The sequence below is a fragment of the Colobus angolensis genome, unplaced genomic scaffold (genome assembly GCF_000951035.1).
Source record: "Colobus angolensis palliatus isolate OR3802 unplaced genomic scaffold, Cang.pa_1.0 Scaffold8, whole genome shotgun sequence".
NCBI classification, from domain to species: domain Eukaryota; kingdom Metazoa; phylum Chordata; class Mammalia; order Primates; family Cercopithecidae; genus Colobus; species Colobus angolensis.
In genome coordinates, this window is record NW_012121820.1 from 15,862,012 (window position 1) to 15,884,686 (window position 22,675).

Sequence of the window (22,675 nt, forward strand, 5' to 3'; positions counted from 1 at the left end):
AAAAAAAAAAAAAAAAGGCTCAATCTCAAATGGCCAACCTTGCAGACTCCTGTGGGGTAGGGTGGGGAATTTGTTTCATTCTGAGTGAAAAGGCCTGGGCAGGCACAGCAGCGGCATTTCACCCAGCTGGAGGCAATTGGGGAAGGCTTCCTGGAGGAGGTGTTGCCCTCACCTTAGCCCCAGTGGGCTAGGTAGTGAAGCTGGGAGCAGGGAGGGGCTTCAGGTGGGAGGACAGGGAGAGAAGCAGGTTCAAGGCCTCGTGGGAGCCAACTGAGTTAGCTGCGGGTTCGGCCACCAGCTCTCCCACTCCACAGCGAGGCTGTGGTCCCAGAGCCTCTCTGATCCCCAGAGCTGGCCAGGAGCTGTCTACTGAGGGTGGGTTGGGGGAGGCCCCCTCAGGGACCCTTTGACTCAGACCTCGGTAGTGAAGAAGGCAATGTGTCCACAGGACAAGTGTGAAACCCAAGGCTCTCGGCATCTGATGACAAATCTGGGCCTCCCTCTTCACACTCAGCAGCACCAAGGCCTGTCTCGGTCCCCATCCCAAGCTGCCCCAGAGGGAGAAGCCCGCTGTGGACGTAGGTAAGTGCCAGGAACATTGGACTGGGAGCCAAGGATGGAGGATGGAACCTGTTTCTGCCAACAGACTTGCTGTGTGACCTTCAGAGACTCTCTTCCCTCTCTGAGCCTCTGTTTGCTCCTCTGTACAATTCAGGTTAATCCTGATGGTCCTGAGAGCCCCACCAGCTCAGATCATCAGAAGGGGAAAGTAACAGATGTCCTAAGGGCAGAGCCTTGGGCATTGGGAAGGGGAAGGGTCACTTCCATGTGGGGGAGGAGGGGAATCTGGGAAGGCTTCAGAGAGGAGGTGGCACCTAAGCCAGGCCTTGAAGGATGGGTGGATATTGACAAGCAGAGGCAGGCCTGAAAGTGTCAAGTAGCAGGAACCCTGTGAGCAAGGGTAGGGAGGCAGGAAAGAAAGCTTTGTTTAAAAAAGAAATCCATTTCCTTTCTTGAGCAGCTATTGTGTGCCCAACACCATGCAGACATTGTCTCTAACACTCTTGCCCACTCCCACTTGACAGATGAGGAAAGTGAGGCTCAGAAAAGTAAAATGACTTGCCCAAGATTCACACAGAGCTGGATTTTAAACATTGGTCTGACTGGCAGTTGTAACCAAGATCCATGGGTCTGCCCCAGCCCCTATCAGGGTTTGGTCAGAGTGATCAGGTAAAATTTAGCCACTAGGCTCCACACTTCGGCATCCCACTTGCACACCTCCAGAGATGGGGAGCTCAGTTCCTCTCACCCCCACTGAAAGCAGGCAGCTCAATCAGCAACAGGGTCTTCCTCCCTCTCCTAACTCTGTGAGTGAGGATACTGCACCAGCACCAGAAACTGGAAGGTGATTGATGTGTATTTTGCTGCTGCTGCTGCTGCTGCTGCTGATGTAATGATGAAGTAATGATAGACTACTTGTTTTGTGCCAGGCACTGTCCTAAGCTCTTTGTTTTGTTTGTTTATTTATTATTTTGTTTTGTTTTTTTTGAGACAGAGTCTCGCTCTTGTTGCCCAGGCTGGAGTGCAGTGGTGTGATCTCGGCTCACTGAAACCTCTGCCTCCCAGGTTCAAGCGATTCTCCTGCCTCAGCCTCTCAAGTAGCTGGGATTACAGGCTCACATCACCATGCCCAGCTAATTATTGTATTTTCAGTAGAGACAGAGTTTCACCATGTTGGCCAGGCTGGTCTCAAGCTCCCGATCTTGAGTGATCGGCCCACCTTGGCCTCCCAGAGTGCTGGGATTACAGGCATGAGCCACTGCGCCTGGCCATGTTTACTTATTTTTTGAGACAGGGTCTCATTCTGTCATCCAGGCTGGAGTGGAGTGGCACGAGCACGGCAGTGAGCCGAACACAGCTCATCACAGCCATGGACTCCTGGACTCAAGTGATCCTCCTGCTTCTGCCTCCCAAGTAGCAGGGACTATGGGTGCATGCCACTACAACAAGCTAATTTTAAAATTTTTTTTAGAGACAGGGTCTCGCTATGTTGCCCAGGCTTGTTTCAAACTCCTGGGCTCAAGCTCCCTTCGCCTCAGCCTCCCAAAGCACTGGAATTACAGGCGTGAGCCACCACACCCAGGTGCAAGCTCTTTACACACATTTTCTCAGGCTCCCACCATGATGCTATGGAGTGCGTATGTTCATTATCATCCCCGTTTTCAGATGGGGAGGCTGAAGCTCAGAGAGGGTCAGTGACTCGCCCAAGGCCACAGACTGAGTAAATGGTGAAACTGAACCCAGTTCTAGAGGGCTCTAAGTGGAAGCCTGTAACCCGGCCCCCTACCCATACTCTTTCCCTCCAGCTACCCAGACCCTAATCCCCATGTCAGCATCACTGCTGAGTCTGGGACATAGAATCCATCTCTCCTCTTTGACTTATCCTGCCCCTGAGCCCCCCTCCCTACTCAGGTAACTCCTCACAGCCAGTCCCCAGGGAGGCTGGTATAGTTATAGATTTTTGAGAAGGATGCAATTGTCTTCTCCAACCTCAGGGCCTGCGCTGGGCTGGACTCGCTGGGAAGACAATTAAAACCGGTGTCCACAAATTAGGATTCTGCAGGAGAAGGAGAAGGGGACTTGATTGAATGCAACATCTTCTTCTTTCTTTCTGCTTTTAATTGGGGGTGCGATGTATTAATTAACCCCAGGCCTGGTTATCGGTGCATCAGCTGCAGGAAATGGCTCTGTGGCTCTGGCCAGAGTCACTGGGTTTGGCTTCTGGGAAAGGCAGGAGATGACCTGGGGGACCTGGCCTGCCCTTTGAGACTAGGGCCCTGACCTTCTTAACCTCCCAGGCCCTGGTTCAGCATGAACCCTTAGAGCTTTGCCTTCAGGCCTAGGTTCAAACTCTATTTCCCCTACTCCCTAGCTGTGTGACCTGGGCAAACCACTTTGCTTCCCAGAGCCTCAGTTCCTTTATCTGGAAAAAGGGAAGAATGAGAGGGCTGATGAGAGGATTACACAAGACAACATGTGCCTCATGCCGGGCACATAGTAGGTGCTCAATAAACAGCACTGCTTTCTTTCGCCTCCTAGTTCAAACACCCTATCATCTCCAGAAAGATGGCTAAAGATGCTTCCTTGTCACCTCATCGGATTATGCATTGGGCGCATCTGCATTCTACTCACCCGTGGGCCCTGCAGCCCCTCACCCACCAGTCCTCTAGCTCTTCTCTGTGCTCATTTCCTCTGGTGCTCCTATGGTCCCTGGGAGCCAGCGGGACTCATGCAAGCCACAGGGGCTCATCCAGCACAGGCAGCCCTCAGCTCCCTCCATCTCTGAGCCCAGATTCCCCATCCCAAACCCTCTGGTCCAGCCCTGAATCTCCTGTCTCCCTCTGCACAGCCCTTCTAGCCCTTTCAACCTTCATATCTCTGGTTGGGAGGCTACCTCCTCCAGGAAGCCTGCAGAGATTGGTCCTCAGCACACCCATCAGAATGAAAGCAGGACTCCCCTTGGGGACTGATGGCAGGGGCAGCTCTATTCAGGAAAACCAAGGCAGAGTTGAGGCTAGAGAGAGGCACAGTGAGAACCACTGTGGCCCCACTGACCCCTTGGTCACCCCTCAGCCTGGCCCCATTTCTCACTAGATCACACTGGGATGCTCCCTATTCAGAAACCTCCAGTGATGAATGGACAAACAAAATCTAGTCCATCTGTGCAATAGAGTAGTATTCAGCCTTAAAAAGGAAGGAAATTCTGACACACGCCGCAACATACATGAACTTTGAGGACATTATGCTAAGTGAAACAGGCCAGTCACAGAAAGACACATATGGTGTAACTGAAACTCACAGAGACAGAAAGCAGAACGGGGGCTGCCAGGGGCTGGCGGCAGGGGAGGGGAGTTGCTACTGAACAGGCACAGAGTTTCTGTTTCCGACGATGGACAATTTCTGGACCGGATGGTGGCGATGGCTGCACAGCAGCCTGAATGTTCTTGATGCGGTTGAATCATATACTTACAAGTGGGGAAAATGGGAAACTTTATGTTATGTATATTTTACCAGAATTTTGTTAAAGCCTCTACTGGCTTCCCTGGGCTGACTGCAGCAGTGGATTCACAATAAAAATCTCCTAGAGTGGGAGGGTCGCTGGGGCCCAGGAGTCCAAGGCTGCAGTGAGCTATGATCACGCCACTGCACCCCAGCCAGGCGACAGAGCAGGACTCCATCTCAAAATAAAAAAAAAAGAAAGAAAGAGAGAAAGAAAACAAAAATCCCCTAGACTTGTTCCAGAATATCACTCCCCGCATCTTCAACTCCTTCAAACCTCAGCTTCAATGTCACCTCCTCAGGGAGGCCCTCCCTGCCCCCCCGCCAACCCTCTCACGGTTCCCTTTTCCCTACCTCATATTTCTCCTTACCACTCATCACTCCTCTATTATATGTTTGCTCATTTTATTTCTATGTATCATCTGTACTCCAACTAGAATTGAAGATGGAGACTCTAGTTAAAGGCAGGAGATTCTAGTCTGTTCACTGCTATGTCCCGGCAGCCAGAGCAATGCCGTGCACATAGTAGATGCTCAGGGAACACGCTGCTGTAGCAGCTCTGGTGGCAGGCAGGGGGAGGATCCCATTTTCCCTGCTCCGGGCTGCCTGGGACCTTCAGGAAGCTCCTGTACTTGGGCCTCGTTGAGAAACTACCAGCCCCCAGGGACAAGATCAGGCTCCCAGGCTTGGTATCCAAAGTCTGCAGGCTCTGGCTCTCCCCAGACCCCAACTGCAGCCCCTCTTGGCCACTTACATGTGTTCCCCTAAGGACACAGCCTGCACACTGTCCCTGGAATCCTGACTCACAGGTAGTCCTCTGCCTGAAGGTGTCCTCCCTCCTCAGGCTAGGGTGGAAGCCCTGCTTGGTGCCCCCAGAGGTCTCTGAGGCTGCCTCTCCCTGCCCTGGAGTGTTTTATATGACAGATACTGAGGTGTCTGGGTCTCCTGCAAGCTGGAAGCTTTCCCAGGTCAGGCACCCTGCATTGCCCAGCCCAGATCAGGCACACAGAAGGTGGTTAGGCGTGTGCTAAACACATGAGTGAATGAATGAATCAATCAATCAATCAATCAAGTGAGAAAGGAAGGTCCCAGAGGACTGAAGTTCAAAGGAAAAAAAACCAAGGAGCATAGAGATCATTCATTCATTCATCCTGTTCATTCATTCACTCAACATTTATTGGGTACCTGCTCTGTGCCAGATTGGAGTTTCTGGGGGGACTGTGCCCACAGGAGCAGGGATAGGGACAGACATGTGGACACTATGGACACGCACAACCAGGGAGGTCCTAAGTGGGGCTCAGCAGGCCGGCCCCCTCCCCACTACCCCTCCTCCTGGCCCTTGTGGCCACTGGCTGCCCAAGGCCAGCCTGGCCCACCTGGCCCAGCTGAGGGGCCACGTAGCCAGACTGACAGGCAGGCTGGAGGCTCCCCTGAGATAGCCCATAAAGTCATCTTGTGAAACGCAACCAAGAAAGAAACAGGGCAATAAATAAAGGCTGACAGTGCCAGGAGGGGGGTGCTGCTTTGCCAGTGGCTCCCCAACCCTTGTTGGCTACAGGCCAGCCTAGCAACCCCATGGCACCACCTTTCTGATTGCAGCCCACAATGCAACAGGAAGGTGATGTGCCTGATCCCATATGACGCTCGCAGTGATCCTGCTGGGCAGGGATCATTGTCCCTTTATTACAGCCAGGGACACTGAGGCTCAGAGACTGTGTAACAGTGCAAGTCAGGAGCAGGAGCTGGGATTAGAACTCAGACCTTGGGACTCTAGAATTCAAACACTTCCCTGTTTCTGCTGGCCCCATTGTTGCAGTGATGAAGACAGAGTAAGGGACATCCACAGCCTCTGCAGCCACTGCCCACTTCCATACCAGGCCCTTTTCCAGCAGTGTGAGAAAACCAAAGCTCAGAGAACCTGGGGGCCATTGGAGCCAGTCCCCTGCCCTGGGGTTGAAGGAAGGAAGCCCTTCCTCTATGCCAGACACTGTACACAGGACCCCTTTCATCCTCTCAGACGTGATGAGATAGTACTATTATCAGCACCATTTCACAGAGGGAGTGCCAAGGCTCAGAGAGGGAGAGTCAGTGCCTGAGATCACACAGCATCAAGGGACAAGTTAGATTTCAGCCTGACTTCAAGCTGGCTGCAAAATTTCCCCCACTGAAGCCTAAATCTTATCTAAGCCCCAACCTTTTCAGCTAGAAAAAGTGTGATTCTCCGGGGCCATTTCCAGGAAGCCTGGTCTATGCCCAGCTCAGCTGGGTGGCAGGGCCACAAGGGTGTGTGTGCTCCAGGTTCAGGAAGGCCTGTGGCCACCTTGCCTCCCAGCTGGGAAGCAGAATAAGAGCTCTCCTGGGCTGGAGAGGGAGGATTTAATGAGGTCTCAGCCCAACCGCCTGTAAATCTCAGCTGGCTTCTAAAATCAGAAGACATAAAACCCCCATAAGAGGAAAACCCAGATAAATAGGACGGAAAAGCCCTCCAGAAACAAAGAAGCCTGGCTGTGTCCAGGGCCCCATCCAGGGCCCTCTCCTCCCCAGGGAGGCACCCGAGGGTTCTCTTTGTTTCTTTCTGGGCAGCCCTTGGCCCCTGACAGGTGCCTGCAGCAGGAGGAATGGAGGTGTGAGTTGATGAAGGTTGTTTCACCTTGGAATAGGCAAGCAAACACAGACGGGCTTTCTTCCTAAGAAGCCAAGAAGAAGGCATTTTGTAAGAAAGTTTAGGGAACTGCAGCATGCCTTGGTGGGAGGTGTCTGCCTCGGCATGCAGTAGGAGCTTAAGTCCTCCCTCAAAAGGAATGGAAGAGATCAACTCTGATGGACCCCCTACCCTAAGCCAGGCCCTGTGCCAGGCTTCCCAGGATGCCACAGATCAGGCCCCTGACCACAGGGAGCCTGCAGGCCCCAGGAGAGACACACATGCCAGAGACTGCTATAGGAACAATGGCTGGGATTGAACCTGGACCGCCATGTACAGTTGTTCAGAATGTGCACTGTTCATATGGCCATGAATCACAGTGCTGCTCAGGGTTATGCAGGGCAAACTACATGCTGGAGCTATGGAAGGAGGTGCAGGTTCTAGAAGATCCTGGGGGAAAGATAAGCTCATGTCTGCCTGGAGAGTCAGGGAAGGTTACCAGTAGGAGGGGACATGCTTGAACCTGAAGGCTGACTGAGGTCTGCACAGTCAGGGGGGACTCAGAACAGGAAAGGGCATACCTGAGAGGGGTCTCCCAAGCCCAGCCTTTTAGCCGCCATCCCCATTTTTACAGGGTCCCTGTACCACATGCACCATTATTTACTTAACATCTATTTTCAAAGCATCTTTCCCTTTTTACTTAAATAAATTCAGGTTAAAAGAAGACTTTTATTACCGCCATAAATGAAAAATCAGCATCACTTGCCATAAATAGAGGGTAACTGTAAAAATAAACGCTATGAAAACCAAACAGCATTCGTAAATTCTAGCCAAAGAAGCTTGCCTGCTGAAGGCTATGAGCCTCAATCTCCGTTTTTTCTCATTAACAAGGGAGACTGGCAAGGGTTAGGTGTTAAAGTTGGAGCAGCACCAAGCAGAGACTCTTTTTAATCACAAGGGGCTTGGGACGCAGGTCCTGCTCAAGTGTGGACACCAGCAGGCACCCAGCACCGTCACCAGCCCTGGCTTCCGATGGCCATGGCCCAATCTCACAACCCATCACTACTTCCCACCTCCAAGCCTTGCTCCTGCTGGGCCATGTACCTGGAGAACTTCCCTGCCACTTCCCTATCCCAGTCCTGCTGATTCTTGCAGTGTGGCTCTCGGCACAGCATCATTGCCGGTAGTGAGAATTAACACCCACTTAAGGAATGAAGAGACCTGAATGCATACTTGGAGAATGAATGAACAAAGAAACAAATGGATGACTCCTTTACGGTCTGCGCTGCTCAAACCAGGAAAGCAACTTCCTGAGGCATTGACTTCACTCCAGAAACATGGGACAAGAATGTTATTTTTGTATTAAAACAAACATGAATATATTATGGGATAGAATATAGAAGTAATAAATTTTGAATGAAATAGGAGACATCAAAGAAATGTTGCCCCTGGTGGGAGCTGTTTACTCTCCTGAGTGGGCCACACACCATCACGGGCTTCTTGTCCCATTCAGTCCAAAGCCTCCTTCTTCTCTGCAACCCCAGGCTCCGCAGAGCTCAGACTGTGCTCTGCCCACAGGAAGTGCTGGTGTGGTGGCTAACGGGGGAAGGGACCAGGGGGAAGGGGCCAGGGGGCGGTCAGGCACTAGGGCAAGGCGGAGCCCAGGATTTACAGTGAGGATGTGAGCCACGGTTCTCCCTGACGTGCTGGGTGGCATTGTGCAAGTTGCTTCACTACTCTGAGATCTGGTTTCCCACTGTCATTGATTACAGGCTTATTGTGAGGATTAAATGCACAAATGCAAGTGAAGAGCCTGTTTCAGTGTGTAGCACCCAGAAGGTCCACAACAACCGCTGTTCCCTGGTAGAACCCACTCCTTGCTGAGTCTTAGACACACACAAGCACATTCACCCCAGTGGGTCCTTGCCTGTCTCTGGCTGCTGGAGGAGGGGGTGCCCTGCCTAGTAAAAATTTAAATAGCTAACTTTTTTTTCTTTTTCTTTTTTTTTTTTTGAGACAGAGTCTCACACCGTCACCCAGGTCAGAGTGCAGTGGTGTTATCCTGGCTCACTGCAACCTCTGCCTCCCAGGTTCAAGCAATTCCCCTTGCCTCAGCCTCCTAAGAAGCTGGGATTACAGGCAGCCGCCACCACGTCCGGCTAATTTTTTTGTATTTTTTAGTAGAGACAAGGTTTAACTATGTTAGCCAGGCTGGTCTCGAACTCCTGACCTCATGATCCGCCCGTCTCGGCCTCCTGAAGTGTTGAGATTACAGGTGTGAGCCACTGTGCCCGGCCAAAATTAACCACTTTAAAGTGGACAATTGAGTAGCATTTAGTGCATTCACAATGTGATGCAATTAGTCCCAAAATGCTCTCTTCCCCCCAGAAGAAAACTCCTCACTCCCCACTCGCCCCTAACCCCTGGCAACCTCAAATCTGCATTCTCACATTTGCCTATTCTGGATATTTCATATAAACTGCATCATATAATATGTGGTCTTTTGTGATTGGCTTCCTTCATTTAGCATAGGGTTTTTGAGGTTCATCTACCACTGTTGCACATTATCAGTAATTCATTACTTTTTATAGAGGTGTTTCTTTAATACAATAAAATATCTTACCTAATCCCCAAAATAACCTGGCAAGTGGCCACTATCATTGTCCTCTTCTTACAGATGGGGAAACTGAGGCACAGAGAAGGTGGGGACTTGCCCAGTTTCCCTGCCCGGCCCCCCAACATAGCCGGGCAGGAAGTGCTGGAGCTGGCAAGCTGGAAGCAGGGCGCCTCCCAAGGCCACCAGTACATATTGAGGGAGACAGCAGTGGAATTACAAATCTAGGGAGATTTAAGAAGAACTAAAATATTCTGGCACTTGCAGGATTGTGGGAGTTGAGCAGGTTTCCCCAGTGGAATTCCCGCCTCCTCTTCCCATGTCTGGGCCACAAGGAGTGAGAGTGGGTGGGAGGGAGAGAGGCAAGCGTGGGAGTGCTCAGGGAGCCAGAGATAGGGCAGGGGCCGGGGTAGGGAGCCAGGAGCCGGGAGCAAGCACACAGGCGTCCCGACGTCTCTACCGATACCGTTTATTTTCATCCTCCCCAGTACATCCTGCAAAGCTAGTGGGGTGAGCCCATTGCACTGATGCACAACGAGGCTCAGAGAGACTGGAGTGGGGCAAGATTTGAGACTCAGTGTCAGACTCCAAAGCCGAGGCGCATAGCCATCCCCTGCTGCCAGGAGGGGCTGAAAGGGAGAAAGTGGGGGAAGCAAAGGAGGCTGCATCAACCACAGGGATGGGGTTGCTCCGGAACCCCAGAAAGGAGCAGCCTCAGAGCCACTGAGGAGAAAGAAGAGTGAGGACTGTGGGTGGCGCTGAGGGTGGAGGCAGGAGGGCCAGGGACATGAAGAATGGGGCAAAAGGGAAGGCAGAGACCAACGGACGGGTACAGATGGAGGCAGGCACTTGGGATGTTCCAGAACAGAGGTTCTGAGGGTGCCCAATGGGTAGGGGGGTGTGGCCCCACCCTGACCAGAACCTGGCCTGGCTCATACCTGACCCCTGACCCAGGACCTAGTAGATGCCCCACCCCAGCCCCTGCCACCCCTGCCCAATTGTGTCTGCGAAATGCAAGGATGCAACAGTAAATATGTGGGCTCTGGAGTCAGGCTGACCTGGATTTCAACCCAACTGCACCTCCTCAAGGTAGGTGAATCTAATCTCTGAGCTTCTAGCCCAGTTTCCTCATCGGTAAAATGGGTACTGTGGGCAGTGCTGCAGTGAGATCACGCAGGCACACAGTGGGCTCCCAGTCAGGATCAGGCTGCTCTCCTGTCACTTCCCCACGTAGTCTGGCTCTAGCTCCTCCTTCTCCAAGGATCCTGGCCCCTTGGACTTATCAAACTCTAAGGCTATTCTAGAACCAGAGAATTCCTGGCTGAAGGGGTTGGGCCCCACCCCAGGACCTTGGCACGCACTGTTCCCACGGCCTGGGAGGGAATTTCACAGGCCAAGAGCACAGAGCAAGAAAGCAGCAGCGCGGGTAGGGGCCTGGGGCTTCCCGCACTAGCTGGAGGGTGTCTAAGGGCCGCGGAGAGAGGAGCTGGTGGATCTGGGCCCTGTCCCAGGGGCCTTCAGCCGCTGTCTGCCCGCCCCTCCCTCTCCTCCGCTGCCTGCCGGGAGACCATTAGTGAAGCTTTGTTTTGAGCACTATTTCCACTACCCTGCGCTCTGGCCGCCGGGCCTCCATTAGGGACCCTTTCCCGGACCGATGACAGGCGGCAAACAGCTCCCCAGCGAGCAGGCCCTAATTGCCGCCGCCTTCAACGCCGGAAATGATTTTTTTAAAACCTCACAAAGAGAAACAGACAGCCCGCCGTCTGCTCTCCGCCTTCCCCACCTCGGGCCCCAGCCTGGGGCCTCTGAGGAAGGAGGGGTCAGTCAAGACCCCACCCCCATCCCAAGAGACACCCTTAAAATGCCGGGTTGGGGGAAAATAGGGTTGGGCTCTGCATCCTTGCTTTGAACTAGGTGTGGCACCCCAGCTCACCATGCCTCTCTAAGCCTCAGTTTTCCCCTCTGCAAGGTGGGCGTGTTGAATGGGAGCCCCACGTTTGCTGCGGGCCGTGCGATGCGGCTCTGACAGATCATGGGCTTGTGGCTTCTCTAAGGGGTCCGTGGAGCATGGGGGTAGCCAGGAGCCAGGGAGGCGGGAACAGAGCACGAGGAGCAGAGGGAACAGCCAGGGAGAGAAAAGGTCTGGAGGAGGGAAGGAACTTGGTGTGTGCAAGGACTGGAAAGCAGGCCAGTGTACACACACACGCATTACACACACACAACACACAATACAGACACACATACACATATACACACCACACACATGCACACACACATAAACATACACACACATATGCACACACCTACTCCCCCCACATACACACATACACACACATACACACCCAAATACTCCCCCCACACACGTACACACACCCACACCCCCTACACACATATACACACACATACACAGATACACCCACATACACACGCACATACACATATACACACATACATACATACACACACGTACATATATACACACACTCCCCACACACACATACACACACACAAACACCCAAACATCCCACACACACATGCACACATACACACGTACACATACAGACATCCACACCCCACACACATATACACACAGATGCACACACCCACACATCACACACAGACACCACACACACACAGATATACACACACGTAGACATATACATGCACACCACACAATACACACATACACATACATGCACACACACCACACACATACACACAGACACGCACACACACGTGCGCACACCCATCCCCGATTCCCTCTTTTTCTGAGCCCACGTTCCCACCCTCCCTGGATACCTGGCCAGCCCTAGCATCCCATGAACCACAAACTCAGCAAGGCTCACACCAAACTCAGCGCCTTCCCGGGAGCAGCCTCTCCTGTCCGTGCACACCCCCTCCAGCCTCAAGTCCTGCTTCGGCTCCCCATCTCCACTCACCACAGCCAACCTACCCCAACGCCAACCTGGCGGTGCGCTCTCCCCACTCAGAAGGCTTCCAGGGCTGCCCCCTTCTCCAGGGGATACGACCAAACTCCAGAGCCGATTCTTGGAGGTTCCAGCTGCAGCCTGCTTTTCTAAATACATGCACACGGTTCTCCACATGAAGCCTCTACCAGACCCAAGCAGCCAGGCGCAGCTCCAGGCTGGCCTCTGGAATCCCCTCTCAGCCCCAGCGGTCCCTGGATACAGGCCCAGAAGGAGCCTGCCTCCCCCAGGAAGTCTTCCCTGACTGCACTAGGACACAGTGACCTCCCTCTAGAGACCTCCCTCACTTGGCCCACCTGCCTATGCACTGTTCCCTGGGCTCCTGTCTGTTTTACAGTCCCCCATTATCTCTTCCCGACCCCAGCTCTCTGAGTATGCTCATCAAGGACTTAGGAAAAGTGAATGAAGTTTGTTCCTACCCAGCTGGCATGAGAGGGCTGCAGGGAGAGAGAAAGGACTCCAGGATCCAAGCCCGGCCCTGCCACAGACTTGTCCCATGTCCCAAAGCCAGCCCTGACTACTGTCTGGGCCTCTCCCGTGAAATGAAGGCTGCTTCTGCTTAGGGCCATAGACAGGCTTTGGGGGCCTCGAAAAACCCTTTGAAGCTTGTGGGCAAAACTCCGTGGCATTTTTTGAGGAAACGATCCATAGTTTCCATGAGCGTCTCAAGAGGAGTGTGACTTCCAAAAAAATTAGGAACCACCAGTGTAGACAAGCGTCAGTGTCCCCTCCAGCTTCGTCATTTGGTCACTCATTCATTCATTCAGCTGACATTGACTGAGTGCCTGCTCTGTGTGGGTGTCACCATGATATACGGAATATATGTATGTGTAATCCTGAGATGTCATCGAAGAGAGCTGTGTGCGTACCGGAGAGAAAGGAAGGAACGGGTGGGGGTGGTGAGAAGAGAGGGGATGATGGATCCAACAGACACAAAGGAACAAAGAGAGAGGAAAGAGATCGAAAGACAGAGATAGAGAGGAAAAGAGACAGAGAAAGATCAGAGAGACCCAGACAGAGGGAGAGAGAAAGAAAGAGCCACAGAGCAGTAGGGCAGGGAGAGAGAGAGATCCAGAGAGGGAGGGGCCGCTGGAGAGCACTTCCCAGGCACAGGTGGACACTGCTGCCCTGCTCGCTGGTAGCTCGCTGGAGCAAGGTCCCCTCCCCCGGCTCTGACTCCTGCTCTAACCTTCCAGATGCTTCCATAGCCTCCGCGTCTCACCTTCAAGGGCACCAGTGTGCAGGTGGCAGGGAAGGCTGGTACTGAGGCAAACGGGCACAGGGCAGAGCGCACCAGCCCAGACCTGAGCTACCTGCAGCCTTCCTCTCAGTCTGCACTGTCCCTCCAACCACACAGTCACCCCCCAGACACACCCCCCACCTACACAGTCAGAGAGAAACACCACTCCCTCCACTCGAAACTCCAGGCAGGAACACACAGGGTCCCACACACGCCCCCAGGGCCCCACCATTCCCACTAATAGTGCTGGACTCAGACGCAGGCGCCTAGACTTTTGGAGCCATGTGCTTCTAGCCAGAACAGGGCATTCTCAGCATTTTGGCAGCGCTGACCCCTGTGAGAATCCGAGCAAGCCAGGAGCGCTGCTCCGGAACAAAGCACCTGCCCACACACGCAGCTTGGCAGCCCGGAGCAGGACAGATGCGCAGGCTACGAACTCTGGCTCTGTCGTCCCAGAAGCTGGGCTCAAGCCCGGCTTTGCTGTTCAGCATCTGTGTGTCCTCAGGCAAGTCGCACCACGCCCCTCAGTGTCCTCCTCTGTAAAATGGGAGTGCCCGCCTCCTAGCATGGTGAGGAGTAGATGAGAGGAGGCAGGGGAAGCGATGGAAACACAGAGAGTGCTTGATGAATGCTGGTTGCTGTTTGGTCCACAGATGCCTGCAGGCCACTGAGAGTTAAGGTGCTGATGGAATCCTACCACTCCCACCAGCTCCATCCTCGCCTGCACACATACACACACGCACACACACACATACACACACACACACACGCACATACATGCTGGCTGCGGGACAGAAGATGTGGTTTCTAAGTATACAGATGGAAGAATTCTACAGGCTTGGAGCTCAGGTAAACTCACCATTGTTCAGTGGGGAAACTGAGGCCCAGAGAGGGGCAGGGACATGCCAAGTCACCCAGCAAGGCAAACACAGGGTGTGGGAGAGGGGCGCATGGTAGACAAAAAACAGCATCCCCCAGCCCCTCTCCCCATCCTGGCACTTTAAGAGCTAAAGTGAAGTCACCGAGGAGCCACTGTCCCCACGCCACAGGGGACAGAGAAGGCCCCATCCCTGCCATGACCCCTGGGTGGGGCCAGGACATCCTCGGCATTGGAAGCTCCACCCACCTGGGCCCTTGTGCCAGCACCATCACTAAGTTGCTGTGTGACAGATCTTTATTAGCCGCCCACTGTGTTCTGGCTGCTCTGCCTACTTCAACAGTCTTTGCTCCTTTGGGAAATAAGGCAGAAATCTCCTCACTAATATCCCCAGCTAGTAACGGGTAGGGCTCAGCTTGCACACCTCCTGTGACAGGGAGCTCACTACTGGGCACCCTCACTGCCCCACAGGTGAGTGTCCTTCTCTGTGTTTCTGTGTTTAAAATTATCCCAGCTTTTTTCTTTTTCTTTTTCTTTCTTGAGACGGAGTCTCGCTTGGCTCACTGCAATCTCCGCCTCCCAGATTCAAGCAATTCTCTGCCTCAGCCTCCCAAGCAGCTGGGATTACAGGTGCCTGCCACCACGCCCGGCTAATGTTTGTATTTTTAATAGAGACGGGGTTTCACAATCTTGGCCAGGCTGGTCTTGAACTCCTGACCTTGTGATCCACCTGCCTCGGCCTCCCAAAGTGCTGGGATTACAGGTGTGAGCCACCACGCCTGGCCCCAACTTCTTAAATCTTATCACAATACATATGTATATTCTTCTTCTTCTTCTTTTTTTTTTTTTTTTTAGGAGACAGGGTCTCACTCTGTCACCCAGGCTGGAGGGCAGTGGTGCAATCACAGCTCACTGCAGCCTTGAACTCTTGGGCTCAAGTGATCTTCCCACCCCAGCCTCCCAGGTAGCTGGGACTACAGGCATAAGCCACTACACCTGGCTAATTTTGTATTTTTTTGTTTTAGAGACAGGGTCTCACTATGTTGTCCAGGCTGGTCTCAATCTCCTGGGTTCCAGTGACCCTCCGGCCCCAGCCTCCTGAGTCACTGGGATTACAGGCATGAGCCACTGCACCCAGCTCTACACTTATATATTCTTTACGGGTTCAGTTTTCTGTCTCCCCCACTAGACTGAGAACTCTAAGAGAGCAAGAACCTTAGCTGTCTTCTTCACTGGTAAGTCCCCAGTGTCTAAAACAGCCTGGAACATGACAGTTGATGCCCAGAACACGCCCAGTTGATATTTGTTGAATGAATAAAAGAATGAATGAATGACCAAGCTTCCCAAACATGGCAGCATCCCGTCGGATGCCCCCGGGTCCCCAAGTCATGTCTGCACCATGGATCCCCACGGACTTGCCCACGCACCGTATGCTCTATTATGTCCTTAATGTTTTTCTATAAACTAACCCACCATTTTTGAATACCTCCGTTAGTCTCATCCTAAGCAATCATATCTGTGAAATCACAGTTTTGATGTGCTGGTTATATTTTTTCAGTACACATTAAAATAAATGCATAACTGTTAAAATGTAAGAGGTTTCTCTAGGTTCTGCCTAAAATCATCTCTCAGGTAGGACCCAATCTTGTTGCGGGCCCTGGGGGGTTTTGAAGAGGGTTGAAACTGAGGGTGGAGGGTGGAGCTGAGTCCCAGGGACTCCCTGATGGCTTCAAGGAAGGGAAGGGAGGCCTGGCTGTGAGAAGGGGAACTGGAGGAGCAGCAGCCCCTCTCTGCCTCCCCACCCCCACCTCACCTCTCCGGAGCAGTGGGCACCAGGCGGAGCCAGTTGGGCAAGGCTCTGGACCCCGGGTCCAGCAGGAAGGAGAGGAGCCGATTTCTTCCCCAGCTGGACCACTGCGGCTTTTTCTGATGCAAGTGTCTCATCGAGGTCGGGGGAGGAGGGCACGACCCTTGGACTCCCCCATCCTCATGACTGCAGCATCGCATATGCACCCCAAGGACAGAGCCCGGGACCACCCACTGCAAGGTGCCATCAGCCTTGCCCACTCCAGGATGTCCTTTCTCTGCTCATCAGGGATGAGGAAGGGGCTCCAATTTTGTGATTTTTCCCCCTTTAAACATAGTTTCCTTATGAAATTAAAATCATTTGAATGTTTAAAAATATACTGACTTGGAATGAGCAAAGCTTTAAGAATTCAGACCTCATCCCCTGCTTCGTCCTCCTTGGACCTCCCTGGGCCAGGCATTGTCCTGGATCCCAGGACACAAGGAAATCTGACCCCAGTGTGCCCAGCGGGCCCCAAACTCCTTTCAGGACTGAGAGGGTCTTCCCACAACCCCATCAGCAGCTGGTTTGGTCCCCAAAGTCCAAGGTGATGGCCAAACACTCTCACGTGGGCACCTGTGCTGCTGTTCACACCATGCACTCTCCCCACCATGCACTCTCCTGGGTGTGGAATGCAGAGGCCATTGCACTCCTTCCACCCCAGAGCCAAGCCTCAAGGCCCAGCCCTGCTCTTCCCCACTGTGTGAAGTGGGCCTCTTCCTCCTCTTTCCTTGGCCTCCCAGCCCTGGAGCCAGATTCTTCAGTTCAAGTCCAGCCTCCAACATTTGGTAGGTGTGTGACCTTGGGTGAGCCACTTAACCTCTCTAAGTCTCATTTTCTTCATCTAAACAGTGGGCCCGAGACAGTCCTTCCTTTTGGAGTTCTTGTTAGAATTGAATGAGATGACACCATTCAAGGCCCTGGCATGGCACTCAACACACATTTGCTTCCATATGTTTATCTCTCCTGTTTTTATTTTTATTTATTTAGTTTTGAGACAGGGTCTCACTTTGTCACCCTGGCTGGAGTGCAGTGGCGCAATCTCGGCTCATTGCAACATCTGTCTCCTGGGCTCACATGATCCTCCCGCCTCAGTCTACTGAGAAGCTGGGACAACAGGTGCATACCCATGCCTGGCTATTTTTTTTGCAGAGACGAGGTCTCACTATGTTGTCCAGGCTGGTCTCAAACTCCGGGGCTCAAGTCATCCACTCACCTCGGCCTCCCAAAGTGCTGGGATTACATGAGCCGCTGCACCCAGCCAATCTCTCCATTTGTACAGAGTTGGATGAGGTAATCCCAAAATCCAAGAAGTACCCTCCAGGGCAATTCTGGGCAAATTCCCCCTTGCCTCTGGGTCTCTGTCTTCTCATCTGTAAGAGGGAGGCTTGGAGACCATGATCCCAAGGGGCCTCGATGATTCATTCCAAAAGCTCCATCTCCTGCCCCCACAGCTGGTGGATCAGAAGGGGCCACTTACCTGACTCCCGTCACCCTGCCCACTTGTTTTCCACAGGAGACTTTGCCCACCACCTTTGCTGTCACCATGGCAAGGAACCGAATTCCCTGTGTCCTGCTGGCCGCCTGCGGCGCCTCTTGTTTGGGGAAAAGGCTGCGGGAGCCGCTAATGGGCAAGGTGTCAAAACCAATTGGTGTGACGGACTTGGGGAAAACCGCTTGTGAGGGCCAGTTCCCCACAGGAGGCCGGAAAACCCTCAGCCCGAGGCAGAGTGTTTACAGGCGTAATTGACAGAATAATCACCAACGTCTGAGACAAAGACGAACACATTTTTAACATCATAACCTTCGGAAGACAGGACTCAATTTTCTTCATCTTCCAGCCACCAAACTAGCCAGCTTATTGATGGTGAGATACCAACAGTTTAGTAAGGAACGCAAGGAAACCAGAGTCATTTTTCAGTGCACAGGCTGCTTGCCAAATGGCCCCGTGCCCCCTCCCTCCCCCAGCGCCCTGCTGGTCCCTCCTGGCAACAGAGAGAATCTCAGGACAGTGAATCACTCAATGGACAAAGCCCCCGGCCAAGCCAGGATCTTTGTCTGCACTGGGGTATATGAATAATTGAAGGTGCCTGCCTGGGGAGGGGTGTGTGTGTGTGTGTCTGTGTGTGTGTCTGTGTGTGTGTAGGGGTGTGGGGGGGGCGGGAGGGGTGTTGTCTGCTGCAGTGTGAGGCTTCTTGGGGCTTCTCTCACGGACCATCCACCTGCCCCCGTCTGGACCTCTCCCTCCCCTGTGAAACCAAACCAAGCCAGCTCCTAGCACCAGACATTTCCTGTCCCTACATCTCCCATCAGGTATGGGTAAATACTTAGGCAGTGGCTTCCAAACCCCAGGCTGCATGAGAATCCTCTGGGGAACTTATTACAATGCAGATTCCACCAGATGCGGTGGCTCACGCCTGTAATCCCAGCACTTTGGAAGGCCGAGGAGGGAGGATGGCTTGAGCCCAGGAGTTCAAGACCAGCCTAGGCAATATAGTGAGATCTCATCTCTACAAAAAATTTTAAAATTAGCTGAGAGTGGTAGCGCACGCCTGTACTCCCAGCTACTCAGAGGCTGAGATAAAAGATTTGCTTGAACCCAGGAGGCAGAGGTTGCAGTAAGCTGAGACTGTGCCACTGTACTCAAGCCTGGTCAATAGAGCAAGACCTTGTCTCAAGAGAAATTTAAAAAATAATAATAAAATGCACATACCAAGGTCCCATCAAATAACCATTCTGGCAGTGGGTTTGGGGGGATCTGCATTGTAACAAATTCCCTGGGGGGACTCTGCCATGTGAGGCTTGTTGGGTCCTCTGCAAGCTGTAGGGGTCTACAGAGATCTTCACAAAGACCCTGCCTTCTGGATCCCACCCCTGGGCAAGATCTGGAAAGATCCTGGGGTCCAGTCCAGCTGCCTGTTTCTAACCTACAGGTATCCTCAGATACCTGCCACCTTTCTGAGTGGCTGGTTCCTCTTGGTGGAATCCATTGCTGTGCTGGTTCCCTGAGGAGCTAGAAGGGAGCAAGCTTGGGTTACAGCTACACGAAGGAAGACACCATGGCCAAGCCTGCCTCAAGGCTGTCCTGGAGGAGGCAGTCCCAGAACCGCCAAATGCACCTTCATCCTAAACACAGCTTTCCAGCTCTCTGTACAGACTCAGCACCTCTGGGTAAATCATTGGCCCTCTCTGAGCCTCAGTTTCCTCTTATCTCCAACACCAACCTTGCATGAATGGTCAGCCTGAGGGAGTTAACACTGGCAAGGCCTTGGCAGCACAGGGCACACAGTAGGCATTTCGTCAATATTTGCACCTTTTCCTCCCATCCCTGCTATGCCCACGGGAATGAGTTAACATTTTTCTGATAAGAAAAAACAAAAATCGCTCCTGTTTATTGAGCACCTACTAGGTGCAGACACGGACCATCACCACCCTACCTGCCAGTGCCTGGTGCCTCCTTGAGATACATGCTCCCCATTCGTTCCTCACACCTCGAAAAAGCCCTCTTCCAAGTGCATTGAGTGGAGTTGGGAGGGAGATGGGAAGCAAAACAGATGTCCCTTCTGACCCATCTGACCATAGGCTCTCCCTGTGACAAGCTCCAGGGCAGGCAGGTGGAAAGCAGGAGCCCGGCGGCCAGGTTGGGCTCAGATGGAGCTGGACGGGTGAGCAGCCACCAAGCACTTGGGGTCAACGTGCCCCTCCCCAGGAGTCCCTGCTTCCAGCCCCCACCCCCCACCCCCAGACATAGAAACACCTTCCCGACTGGGCCACATTTCCTGAATCAGCTGAGGACACACGGAGCCCAGGAATAATGAAACGATCAGGCTCCAATCTGCTAAACAGCAATTTCTGAGCTTTTTCAGCACACACAGCTTTTATCAAATTGGTATTCTCCTCCTGAACACAAATGGCTTATTAGACATGACCCACTTATTCGCCGCGTCTCACTATCATTAATAACAGTTTCTTTTTGTGATTAAGTGAGTGGTTCCAAACCCTTTCTGTGGTGGCGGGTGCTTGGCCCGGCAGAGGGGCAGCTGTGGGGGCTCCTCGGCAGTCACTACTTGGTGACTTTGAACCTAGCAATGTCGGGGGAAGGCAGCCTGGCCTCCTTGTTTCTTTAGGGACACAGGGAGACCCAGAGGGGTGGCTCAGTTGCCTAGAGCCACACGGAGGGTTCAGGAGAGAAGCCAGTTTCCCCAGCAACTAGGGGTGCCTCCTTCTCATCTAGCCCCTGCCCTGGGCCTTAGCTTGACCCTCCAGGGTGCAAGAGGGGAGATTACAGCTGGTTGGGCAGAGCTGTGCCCCCTCAGCTTACCTGGCACCAGGGGGCAGGTAAAGACTGTCACACAAAGGGCAGACAGACCCTGCTTCTCCACAGGGGGAGCCACCTTGGGGCCTCAGGAATGACAGAGTGGCACCCAAGTCCCTGGGGTCTGGTGCTCTAGGGACAGAACGACCATAAGCCTCAGAGTCCCATTCCTTGTACCCCTCGGGACTGCAAACTCAGGGAAGCCCTTCTGTGGAAACCCCTCCTACTGCAAGTTCCAACTGTGCCAAGGAACCGAGCAGAGCGAGGAGAGGAGGGGTGGAGAGGGAGGAATTCCCAGTTTCCCTAGAATGGGAGGGAATCTGACAGGGAGATGAATGTCCTGGAAAAAAGCGCTGTCTTGGCCCGACAGACCCTGGGGCCTGTCCTGGCTCAGTCACTCTCTTACTGTGTGACCTTGGACAACTTCCTTCACCTCTCTGAGCCTTGGTGTCCCTATCTGTAAGTTGAGGATCAAAAGAACCCTTTCCTTATTTACCACCGCTCTAGCCAGGTCAGTAGAAATCAGGTGAGGGGTACGAAGGGTACATAAATGATGCACACAGTGGTTACTACCAAACATGGTGAGGCAGAAGGGGGTGGGGAGTCATGATTCCCCAAAAGCAGAGACCCTGAGGATGGCTTTGAAGGCCCCCTCTCCACTGGAGAAATCCCACTCATGTGTCATACCCCAGCAAAGCCTTCCCTGATTATCTACCCCCCCACACCCCTCACTCACTCCCATCAGAATAAATCATCCAATTATCTGGCCTTTGTGCAAACCTCCCCGCAGCCCTGGGCCCACAGTGCCCAGCACTGGGGCTGCAGCCTCCCCCACAAGGCTGGGAGTCTGTCTAGTGAAGGGCTGCATGGAAGAAAGGTCTCCTTTGGTTTCATCTATGCTCAAGCTCCCATCCCAGAGCCAGGCTCACAGGGGCCAGGGGGAGCCCCCACAGCTGCCAGGCTCATACAGTCCAACTCTGCTGCCAACTTGGGCTCCTTTGGGGCTAACAGGAGCTTCTGACACTCAGCCAGCCAGTGCTGGGAATGTTTGTCTGCTCCCCGGCTCCCACAGCGGCTGGAGTTGTGATTTCCCACATTTCAGTCCTCTAGGGCCGAGGATGAGGATGGGGGGACCCTATGGAAGGATGGCAGCGGCTTCCTGTCCACCCCCAGAGGCAGACAAAAGCACCAGGCATTCCACGTCCACTACCACTCCCACTCCCATGCTTCTGGCTGCAAGCAGCAACCCCAACTACTCCGGTGGCTCTGAGGGGCTTCCACCAGATGCCACCCGCCCAACAGGGAGGCTGCGGCCTCAGGTGACCAGTTCTCAAGAAACAGGGTCTTCTGCCCCCGAGGACCTTTCCAGTGGTATAAGGGGTGGGTGCGGAGAGGGAGAGGACAAGGGCCTCTGTGCGGTTAAACCCACGAAGAGTAAAGGCAGATGAGCGGAGAGGAGTGGGTGAGCAAATTGTGTTCGTGTGTGTATGTGTGTGCCTGTGTGTGTGCACGCGCACCAGTGTGTCTGCAGGTGGGCAGGCAAGAGTTGTGGCGAAGCGTGTGCGCCAGCTGGCAGAGTGAGCCCACCGGCTCAGTGCCTGATGTGCGTGCGTAGTGGGCATAAGTGTAAAGGCTTGCAGTGAGGAGGGGGACCTGAGGTGTGTGGAGATGTGCAGGGTAGGAGTTGTGAGTGTGAGAAAGCAGCGACTGTGCGTCTGAGTGTGTCCGCGGCTGTGCATATCGGTGTGGCCATAGAGGTGTGCGTATCCGCGCGAGTGTGGGGGGAGGAGGTTCGGGGGTGCGCCCCGGGTACCCCCTCCTCCGCAGGGTCGGGGTGCCAGGGCGAGTCCACCGCTCCGGCAGGGGGCGCCCCGGGATTCCCGCCACGACTGCCGCCGGTTCGAGCCCCGGGGCGGCCAAGTTGGAGTGGCGCGGCCCGGGGTGGGGTTTGGTGGGGAAGTCCGCGGGGGCGGCGACCGAACTCACCGTGGCCGGAGACGTGGTTGTCCCAGGGCGCGTGGCCGGCGGGCCGCGTGGCGCCGCCGAGTTGCAGGAAAAGTGCCAGGTAGTGGAGGGCACCCAGCGCTACGGCGAGC

The 22,675-nt window shown here is 53.7% G+C and overlaps 1 protein-coding gene across 1 annotated transcript in view; it reads right to left on the reverse strand.

Annotated features, from left to right (window-relative positions):
- The window catches only part of VSTM2L (V-set and transmembrane domain containing 2 like), a gene marked incomplete at its 5' end in the record, with an annotated part of 42,716 nt that extends 20,042 nt beyond the window's left edge, over window positions 1-22,674 (reverse strand). The window contains one exon of the mRNA XM_011929210.1: window positions 22,566-22,674. Coding sequence (XP_011784600.1) covers window positions 22,566-22,674 — 109 coding nt within the window. The remainder of the gene's footprint in view (window positions 1-22,565) is intronic.
- Between the last annotated feature and the right edge of the window lies 1 nt (window position 22,675).